This window comes from Felis catus, chromosome C1 (assembly GCF_018350175.1).
Source record: "Felis catus isolate Fca126 chromosome C1, F.catus_Fca126_mat1.0, whole genome shotgun sequence".
Classification (NCBI taxonomy): Eukaryota; Metazoa; Chordata; class Mammalia; order Carnivora; family Felidae; genus Felis; species Felis catus.
This window is the reverse complement of record NC_058375.1, coordinates 163,035,440-163,046,536: the sequence shown is the minus strand read 5'-3', so window position 1 is coordinate 163,046,536 and position 11,097 is coordinate 163,035,440. Positions and strand designations below refer to the sequence as shown.

Here is an 11,097-nt window from a genome sequence, read left to right as displayed (position 1 = left end):
TTAACTAACTTCAGTCCATAAGCACAAAGGAGGATATAGATTAGCCTTTCAAAATTTACCAGGCAGTGATGGTAAATTCTTCTGGTGCTGTATGTTAATCATCCTTTGCTTTTAATAGGTAAACGAAATATTCCATATGTTAATAATGCATGACTCATTCATTGCTCATTGTCTTCCCACTGATTTTTTTTTTCCTGCCTTGAGCCAGCAAGAAATCTTACATGAGAGGAGGGAGGAAAAGAGACAGAGTTGAGGAATACAACACTTAAATACTGTTGCTTGATTTTCATTGGTTATCTCCTTTCTTACGGTGACCAGTCTAATCCAGCCTTCCTTGTCAAATCCCTTCCCTCCCCACCCTCCCTGCTAGGGGCTTCACAGGGTGTCTGTTGCTAGAAGCTGACTACAGGCAGTATGTAGGCATCTTTCATTCAGAATGGACAGTAATATAGTGAATAGAGAAGAAAGCTTTTAGAAATGTATCATTTGTCAAAATTGCATGGCTTTTAAAAAGGGACAGAGAGATGCTGAATGCTTTGTATGTTAGCATCGACTCTTTATTTCTGTTCAGACTCTTAAGTTTTCAGAAGCTTAAATATAGAGCCCTTTAAAAAAAAAAAAGGAAGAAAGAAGAATTTTTCTGGTTAGTCGACCTCTTTTTAAGAAGTGCTTCATCATCCTCCTCCACCTCTCCGCGATGTTTCTCTGCAGCTCTCTGTAGATTAGGGTTCTGTGCTGGCTGGCAGAATGCTCATTTGTTAGCTGAATAGAGTTCATCGACAGACATAGATCAATATAGGTTTTATTGCTTTCCTGCGAATTCCAAAATGCCATCCAAAGAGTCTTGGTCGGGTAGGAAAACTAATAGAGCTGCAGTTCACAAATCAAAACAAGAGGGCCGTCAGCAAGATTTATTGATAGCAGCCTTGGGAATGAAACTGGGTTCTCAAAAGTCGTCTGTGACAATCTGGCAACCTCTGAAACTCTTTGCTTATTCGCAGTTGACATCACTTGTTAGAAGAGCAACTCTGAAAGAAAACGAGCAAATTCCAAAATATGAAAAGGTTCACAATTTCAAGGTAAGAATATTTGTTTTTAACCTTTTCTTAGAAGAAAGGAAATGCACATTACTTGAATATTAAAGGAATGGCTTTTGATGTCTTTTTCAAACTAGGATGACTGGACTAAAATATTCTTACTATTTAAGGAATGAAGATGTTTTAAGCATGATTTTATTTAAGGAATAGCTGACTAAAGCTAATAGAATCCAACTCCATTTTCTCTAATGCTGATTTAGTATTCTGTTAATGGTAAAGTCTTGACTGACATTTAAAAGGTCTCATTCAGTAATGATTTTGGCACTATTTTTATGATGCAAATCTGTCTAACTACCTTTGTCGGATATTTCATGAGAGGATTAGATCTGATCTCCGTCCGGTTCTGGTGAAAAGCTTTGGCTGTAAGAGGCGTGTGTTTTTGCATCTGGATGGAGCAGATGGTCTGCGTTTCCCACGGTTTCTGTCTTTTCTCCTCTGTTAATGCACTGACCACGAGCAGAGGAGGGTGGCCACCATCGGGCTGTCACTGCTCGTACAAGCAGCTTCTCTTTACTGTTTGAGTACTGCTTTCCCCTTGTATGTGTTTTCAATTATTGTGTTAATGTGTTTTACTAACTATAGTCCTCTTTCGTCAAGCCGGTATGTGTGTTGATTCAAGTTGCCTGCGTGTGTAGCATGATGGAAGGCCTTGAACTTCAGTCGTTTGCAGCCTGGCTGGGAAAACCTAGTGTGAGGCTGTGCACGAGAACAGCCAGCGACACTCCATGGGTGGACGCACCAGCAACGCTAGAGTAACTTCACAGTAGTTACACAACTTTACGATGAAGTTTTCTGTTTTCAGTGTAGACAGAATGTCACTCGTTTTAATACAAGAGGGTATACGGTTTCGAAAGGTGATAGGCTGAGAAACCCTGATCTTCCATTTACTCATCTATTCAGCAGATGTATTCATTCGGAAGGTACCAGGCTCTGTAGAAAATTTCATTTCAGATTTGCGATTCATCCTGATTTTTAACGCTAGCATTTATTTTACTCAGATGCTACATACCAAGCCCCCAATATGCTCTACTTTTTTAGTGAGGAATAGATTCTTTTGATCTTCAGACCATTTGAGGATAAAGGGTAAATTCTAAAATGTATGGGTTGTATAAAGACTGCTACTATTTCAGGGTAAACCAAATAGCATTTTCTGCTCCCTCTTTAAACAGATTCTTAGGGAACTTACCTTTCAACTAGTATCTTTGATTTTAAATGAGATTGAGACCATTCAGTATGTGTATCTAGTCTCAACCATATCTTCCATTTATGAACCTAAACAGCACATGCAAGCTAGTAGGCCTCGGCTGCTTCTTGCACGACAGACAAACTGGTCTTATGGGGTTTTTATGAAGAGCATGACCCCAAGTAAATTCTTTTGCAGATATCAAGTTGTGTGCACGTTAGGTAAAAATAGCCATTGAAGTTCCTAAGCAAGAAACTATGCATACTGTTCAGAAATGGCTGAGATTTTAAAATGTATCTCCAAAGATGCCCCCTCTGGTGTGTTCAGCAAGAACAGATTGACCTATTAAGCCATTTTAGTGCTAAGTCAAGTTCATTGATTAAAAGCAAATAGTAAGTCTGTTCAGGGATTTGCATAAACAAGCACATTCTCTGTTTGGTTTTTATCTTCCAGTAATTTCTCAATTTTAATTTAATACATGGCTTTAATGAGCAAATTTTGAGCAGCCAGAAAGTGCTGGCTCTGGGACCAGTTGTGACCCTTAGCTTGTTACCCAAACTGTTGTGGGGGGGGAGGGCGGGGAGGAGAAGGCACATTAAAAAGAAGTCTGCTTCCTTTACCAGAGCTGAAAAATTAAAATCAAGTGGGCTTTTTTTTTTTTTTTTTTAAGTTATGCTCAGGAAAGAGTTCACACTGGTGAAGTTGTGTTACATATTTTTTATAGTTGCTAATAAGGTCAGAAGTCTCACAATTTGATTCTTTGCATTGAAATTACTCTTTGTTCTTTAAAAAATGTTTCTGTGGGGTGGCATTGTAAAAAAGAGAAAAGAAAGGTGGGAGGGGTAGTCATACTTGACTTCCAAGAACATCCCCGAAAGAATTCAGACTCTGTGGCAGGAGCACTTCTCTCCCACACAGATGTTCACTTAGAAGGTCACCGCTTGTGATATGTAAGTCTGTGCAGGTCAGACATTTATAATGGGAAGAACTCTGAGCATTTATATGGCGATAGTCGTTCACACAGCCTTGCCATTGACTATTTTCTGTGTTGGTAAAAGTGGATTCTGCTGACCACAAGCCCACTCTCCAAAGCCTCATTTCAATGTGCTTTTCTTTTTTGCTTCTTGAACTGCCTGGTTATGTAACATTGCTCTGTGGCGTTGACCAGCTGCCAAATCTCATTTCAGAAGGTGAAGCCAAGAATGCCTTATCCCTTTGGTGAAACTCACCGAGGTGAGATACCAAAAAAAAAAAAAAAAAAGAAAAAAAAAAAATCAATCGGGCCCAACTCCAGACAGGTGTTTTGTTTTTTTGAGTTTGTTTTTTTAATAGAAAAAAGTGAAACAAAGCAGGAAGACTTCCCATTTACTGTTATGTAACATGGCCTTTTAAATTTTTTCTATTGTTATTTGTAAGGATTTGATGAAGAATCAATCACAAGTAACATAGTTGTCTCTCACAGAGAGGTCATCATGTAAAAAATAAATGTACCACATCCTTTAAAACTGATTACTTTATAACTTGTCAACATAGGACGAAAATAATTTTAACCCTTTCATGGATAAACCTCTCATTTTAAGAACTGCCCCTATCCTCACAGGAGAAAGAGAGACAGAGAGATGAAACAAACAAGTGTTAATTTCTTGAGCAAACTCAAAACTCAAAACTAAACAAAACATTCATTCTCTGACATTAAAAGTAAAACACAGGCACTCCACCAGCCGTGACTACATCCTTACATCCTCCATCTGAGGCTCTCTGGACACAGTGATAACTGAGACCCAGCCCTGACCCTCAGGAGCTGATCATTTGTATGACCTTGGGCACACCGCTTTCTCTTGAAACCACTGCCGCTTCTACTTTGGAAAAATCGAATTTCTGGTATGCGTGAGGTACACGGTAGCTCCTGTTTTTGTTATTACAACTGACCCCTAAGTGGGCATTTTTTTCTGAATCCATACCAGGACTTTTTCTTGCCCAGGTACGGAGGTCATGATACAATTGAGAACCCTAGCATGACTGTGGGGCTAAAGAAAGCTCTTGCTTCTCTCTTCGCTCCCAGGCAGAGTTAGATGTTATGTAAGAGCAGTTGCATGTTCATGCACCAACGAGTACAGTGAAATCCTCTGTATGCCTCTTCCTCCCTCCAAATTTAACTATTTGGTGTTTCGTTTGGTATAATCCAAATAGCTCTCTAAAATAAAGCTTCCATAGGATGCAAACAACCGCAGACACCTGGCTACTTAGGCAAATGAAATAATTAAAAGAAAAGAACATTAAGGATTATAGTGAGAGGACACTTTAAAATAGGAGTTTAGTCCTTTTTTTCAAGGTAGTCTTCAAGTGGCGACTGGTTCACTTTAGAGTCTCAGATAACTTGCATTCTGCATATAAATGAAAGATGTGACATATTAATGGATTGAATGTTGCCGGGATAGTATGCAGGCAATGAATCCTGAAATGTGAACTGATACTATAATTAAATAAGACTAAAAAAATAAATAAAAAATAAAAAAAATAAATAAGACTATAGCATGCACCTTATAATATTTAATAAAATTACTGATCGAAGACCTCCAGTCCTGGCACACAGACCAGACATTCTGCTATTTGACAAACTGAAGGATCGAAATGGCCAGCTCTCCTGCTGGAAGTGGTCTCTCCTTCCCTCTGAAGGACACAGGTCCAAGCCCTGTGGTCTTCATTTGATACCCGTTGAGAATAGATGCAAAATGAACCAGCAAATAAAAATAGAGTTAGTATGAAACATGGGGTTAAACTACATGATCTAGAAGGTCTTTTACAGCTCTGAAATTCCCTTTGGGCACCTGGCTGGCTCAGTCGGTGGAGCGTGTGACCCTTGATCTCGGAGTTGTGAGTTCGAGCCCCATGGTGGATATAGAAATTACTTAAAAATAAAAGCAAAAATCTTTAAAATTCTCTTGATTAAATATATCGAGATCATTAGATTTATTAATATAATTACTTTGTTTTCCACTGTTAAAGCTTTACTAAGGCCCATAATTAAGGCCCATATGAGGACAGAATTTTAATATGTTGATTTCTAAAAAGAATTAAAATAACCTATATATGAAGGAATCTTTTTTTTTAAATGTTTATTTATTTATTTTGAGAGGGAGAGAGAGAATCCCAAGCAGACCCCACGCCGTCAGGGCAGAGCCTGTCGTGGGGCTCGACCCCTGGAACTGCGAGATCGCAACCTGAACTGAGATCAAGAGTCGGATGCTCCACCAGAGCCACCCTGGCACCCATGGAGGGATAGTTTTTTAAACCAGTTATGTTAACAGTCCGCTGTACAGTCAGGGACTGTGGCCACCGTTGTATTATCCCCACCAGCAGTCGCACCACCGCCAGCCCCATTTCTTTAGCAGAAACATCTGCTGAAGGACTAAATGGGCACACAGTATGACAGGAGGGACTGTTGTGGTGGGTGGTGGTGGTGATTGCTGTTACTTTGAAATCACTTCTTAGGCAGCAGGACATTTCAACGTAAAAATGCGTCTTACACGATTTTAAGACCTGTATTGTTACGATCTTTCAGTCAGATTCATGTGAGTTGTTGAAATGCAGGAAAACTCCTGATATCATCATGCGGTCTTATATTTGGAGAATCTGTGTTCACGTTTTAAGTGGTCAGAAATTTGAATATCGTTTTGAGTCCTAAAAGCCTTATAAAAGAAATTAAATGCAGTGTGACTGATGTAAAAGGCAGCCTGGAATGTCTCACTGTTAAACATCGTAGACACTCCATGTCATACCTACAGGAGGAGCAAACAGACATTTTAAAGGAATAAGTGTTTTCCTCCAAATAGAATACTGAATTGAATTTTATATACATATATACACACATACATATATATACATATTTCTAGGTTATACAAATACATGTATCTGTAAATCCACACAGACAAATTCCCAGTTCTTAATGTGGGTCACTTGCAAGAGAAGATAAAAATAACAAAGCTCAGTGCAGAGCAAGGGCTCTGTCTCCTTAGGGCAGTCATGGAGGGAAAGTGGGAGGTTGGACAAGACCATCGATAAGATCCCTGTAGGCACTGTTTCAGTTGTTATTTGGTATAGTACTTATCAGATGCTACAGAAGCCAAAAATAACACATACTACTCTGCTTTTTATTTCTGTCCCTAACGGTGGTGAGGAGGACCACAAAGACTCATGCATTTCCAGGCTTCTACATTGCCCCCAGCATTGTAACCTCCTCAGCCTCGGCCCCATGGATCTTTCTTACAGTTTGTAATGCTGGCTGAGGAGCTGGTTATGACGCCTCAAGTACAAGGCCAGAGCAAAAGGTCATGGGGAAGGTTACTTACTGCCACGAAATAATCCAAAAAGAAACGTTTCGCAAGTTTTGCACATCGTTGCTTATACTCTCCATAGCCATTTTATGAGGCTAGGGAATTTAAAATGTTAATCTTTTATATACTGGAAGAATTAATATTGCTAAAATGTCCACACCAGCCAAAATGATCTTCAGAGCCAATGCAATTCCTGTCATAATCCCAATGGCATTCTTTCCAGAAATAGAAAAAATCCTAAGATTCGCATGGAACCACAAAAGACCAAAGCAATCTTGAGCAAGAAGAAAGCTTGAGGCATCAGTATTTTCTGATTTCAAAATATATTACAAAGCTACAGTAATCAAAACAGTATGGTACTGGCATAAAAACAGACATACAGACCAATGAAATAGAGCAGAAAGCCCAGAAATAAATCCATGTGTCTTCAGGCAACTTATCTTCAACAAGGGTGCCAAGCACACTAAATAAGGATAGGATAGACTCTTCAATAAATGATGCTGGAAAAACTGGATGTCTATATGCAAAAATAAATAATTGGTCCCTTATTTCACACCATATACAACAGTCAACTCAAAATGGATTAAAGGCTTAAATATAAGACCTGAAACCATAAAACTACTACTAGTAGAAAATGTAGGAAAGAAGCTTCTTGACATTGGCGTGGGCAGTGATTTTTCGGATAGGACACTGAAACCACAGGCAACAAAAATAAAAATACACAAGTGGGATTGTATTAAACTAAAAAGCTTCTGCAGTAGTACATCCAGGACTCTGGAAGTTCATCCTCCTGCCCTGGCCACTTCTTCTCCCTTCCCTCAAAAGTACCCCTTCTAATACCACGTATCAGTTTTGCCTGTTTTTGACTTTTGTGTAAACAGAATCATACAATGTGTACGTCCTTGTGTCTTTTGTTGGACATTATGAGATTTCACCCATATTGTTGTGTCAATTGTTTATTCATGTTCATTGCTAAATAGTATGTCATTGAATGAATAAAACACAATTTGTCTACCCAACAAATAAAAAATAAAAAAACATACAAAGCTTCTGCACAAAGGAAATAACTAACGTGGTGAAAATGCACATATGGAATGGGAGAAAATATTTGCAAACCATACACCTGATAAGAGGTTAGTATCCAAAATATATAAGGAACTCCTACAAGTCAATAGCAAAGAGCAGCCCTAGTTAAAAACAGGCAAAGGACCTGAATAGTTATTTCTCAAAAGGTACACAGATGGCCAACAGGTACGTGGAAGGATGCTCAACATCATGAACCATCAGGGAAATGCAAATCAAAACCACAGTGAGATGTCAGCTCACACCTGTTAGAGTGGCTATTATCAAAAAGACAAAACATGGCCAGTGTTGGTGAGGCTGTGGAGAAAGAACCCTTGTACATGGTTTACGAATGTAAATTGGGGTAGCCATTATGAAAAACAGTATGGAGGTTCCCCCCAAAATAAAAATAAAACCACCTTATGATCCAGCAATAGGTTGCCTTTTCACTTTGTTGATTGTTTCCTTTGTAGTGCATTAGATTTATCATTAGATGTGGTCCCAAGTGTCTGTTTTTGATTATGCTGCTTTAAAATTTGGAGAGAGATTTGAAGTTTGTCTTTCTCACAAGGAGACTGTTGGTGGAACTAAGTGCACTGTTTTTTTTTTTAATGTAATTAAAAAGCAATTAAAAAAAAGGAACTTCAAGCCAGCCTTGAAATTAAAATGTAGGGTTGTCACTTTTGAACATCTTAAGAGAGAGCCTGGCTGCCTCCCAAAACCAGTTCTGATTCATATTCCCAACTAATATCCTAATGTGAGATCCTCCAACAAACTACATCTGACATTGTACTATTTCCAGTGTTTTTGTCCATCCTACTGATTTAATGTTTTAGAAATGTGCTATCTCTATGCAAATCAGAACCACAGTGAGATGAGGTATCACCTCACACCTGTCAGAAAAAATAACAAGTGTTGGTGAGCACGTGGAGAAAAACGAACCCTCATGCACTGTTGGTGGCAATGTAGATTGTTGCGAACACTTTGGGGAAAAAGTAAGGGGTTTCCTCAAAAGATTAAAAACGGAACTACCTTCCGATAAAGTATTTCTGCTTCTAGGTGTTTATCCAAAGAAAATTAAAACACGAATTCAGAAAGACATATTCCCCCCTAAGTTCATTGCAGCATTATTTACAATAGCAAAGATATAGAGGCAGCCTAAATGTGTTATGTGTTATCAGTAGACGAATGGCTAAAGAAGATGTGGGGTGGAGTGTGTGTGTGTGTGTGTGTGTGTGTGTAAAATAAAACAGCCATAAAAAAATGAAATCTTGCCATTGGCAACAACATGGATAGATCTAGAGGTTAATTAATGAATTAATTATTATGCTACATCAGTCACAGAAAGGAAGTCCGTCAAGGCAGAGAAACATACACTATACGATTTCATTATATGTGGAAGCTCAAATCAAAATAGCTCTTTTTCATGGCACTTCGGCAGCAGTAGCCTGCTTTAGGGTGAAGCTGAACAGCTCTTTCCCAGTTACGGGCTGCCAGAAACTCATTGAAGTAGACGATGAACGCAAACTTCAAACATTTTATGAGAAGCGAACAGCCACGGAAGTTGCTTCTGGTGCTCTGAGTGAACAATGGAAGGGTTACATGGTCCAGATCAGTGGTGCCAATGAGAAGGCTTCCCCATGAAGCAGGATGTCTTGATCCATGGCCATGTCTGCCTGTTGCTGGGTAAGGGACGTGCCTGCTACAAACCAAGGAGGACTGGGGAAAGAAGGTGCCGATCTGTTGGGGGTTGCCTTGTGGATGCCAACCTCAGGGTTTTCAACTTGATCATTGTTAAAAAAAAAAAAAAGAGAGAGAGAGAAAGATATTCCTGGATTCACAGATACTACTATGCCTCATCGCCTGGGGCCCAAAAGAGCTAGCAGAATCGGCAGACTTGTCAGTCTCCCTAAAAAAGATGATGTCCGCCAGTATGTTGTGAGAAATCCCCTAAACAAAGAAGATAAGAAACCTAGGACCAAAGCACCCAAGATTCGGCGCTTTGTTACTCCATGTGTCCTCCAGTGCAAAAGTCAACATATTGCTCTGAAGTCTAAAGAAACAGCACGCTAAAAAAAATAAGGAAGGGGCTGCAAAATATGCTAAACCTTTGGTCAAGAGAATGAAGGAAACCAGAAAGAAAAATGCCAGGAACAGATTTCCCAGAGATGGGGGCTGTCCTCAGAGCTTCTTCCTCTAAGTCTGAGACCCATCAAAAATGAGATTTTCTAAAAGTAACACATAAGATCAGACATCAAAAAAATAAGTCAAAACAAATGAACAAACAGAACTGAAACTCATAGATACAGAGAATAAACTGATGACTGCTACAGGGTAGAGGGGTGGGGAGATGAACAAAATAAAGGTAGTTAAGAGGTATGGCTTATCCAGTTATAAAATAAATAAGACAAGGAAACAAAGGGTGCAGCATAAGAAACTAGAAAGTAATATCGTCACAATTTTATATAGTGGCAGATGGCGCCTAGACATGTTGTGGTGGCCATTTTGTAATATATACACATACTGGATCACTAGGTTGTATACCTAAAACTAAAGAACACTGTATGTCAGTTATTTTTCAATTAAAAAAAAATTGGCATCTCTAAAATTTATCTCAAAGCAGAGAATCAGCCCAGCATGTGACTCTCATTGCAATAACAATAAAAGGATATAAACCCATAGGAAGAACACACAATAATAATAATGACGATAATGATGACGTCACCTCTGCCAAAATTCTGTTCTTAATGCTTTTTGTGTCCACATAATAATCTTACTTTCAAGGATCAGTTTTTCCCACGTCTGAGTCACATTGGTATGTTAAAGGCAACTTTTTGCAGTAACTTGTATCATACTTCCCTTCTCCCCTTCGATTTAATTGAGGATTGAGTCTTACTTGTATTTTGCTTATTTTATTTTTAAATTTTTTAATGTTTATTTATATCTGAAAGAGAGAGACAGAGCGTGAGTTGGGTAGGGGCAGAGAGAGAGGGAGACACAGAATCCAAAGCAGGCTCCAGGCTGTCAGCACGGAGCCCAACACGGGGCTCAAACTCTTAAACCACGAGATCATGACCTGAGCCAAAGTCGGACACCCAACCGACTGAGCCACCCCGGCGCCCCTATTCTGTTTATTTTATAATCCAGTAGGACACAGATGTAATATTTTATGTCTCTAATTTTTAAACCTTGTTTAATTAGCAAATTATACAGTCGTACTTCATCTTCTTTGTGACCCCCTATGTCAGCATTCCTCAGAGGAACGTCTTCCTTCGGAGTGAAGGCTACCATGGCTTTAATAAGATGGTCAAAGCAGATGTCTGAAGAATATGCACATGTCATAACATCTTACTCAGTAACTATCTGTACTCAGCACACTTACTGTCATGATTAGGCAGCATTCAGTATTCTTATGTAATAG

The 11,097-nt window shown here is 39.0% G+C and overlaps 1 protein-coding gene and 1 pseudogene across 1 annotated transcript in view; both read left to right on the top strand.

Moving 5' to 3' along the window:
• Positions 1 to 388: 388 nt before the first annotated feature.
• The window catches only part of CHN1 (chimerin 1), a gene marked incomplete at its 5' end in the record, with an annotated part of 48,214 nt that continues 37,505 nt past the window's right edge, over positions 389 to 11,097 (top strand). The window contains 1 exon segment of the mRNA NM_001193650.1: positions 389 to 1,079. Within this exon segment, the coding sequence (NP_001180579.1) occupies positions 828 to 1,079 (252 nt within the window).
• LOC123379176 lies at positions 1,087 to 10,693 on the top strand (annotated as a pseudogene).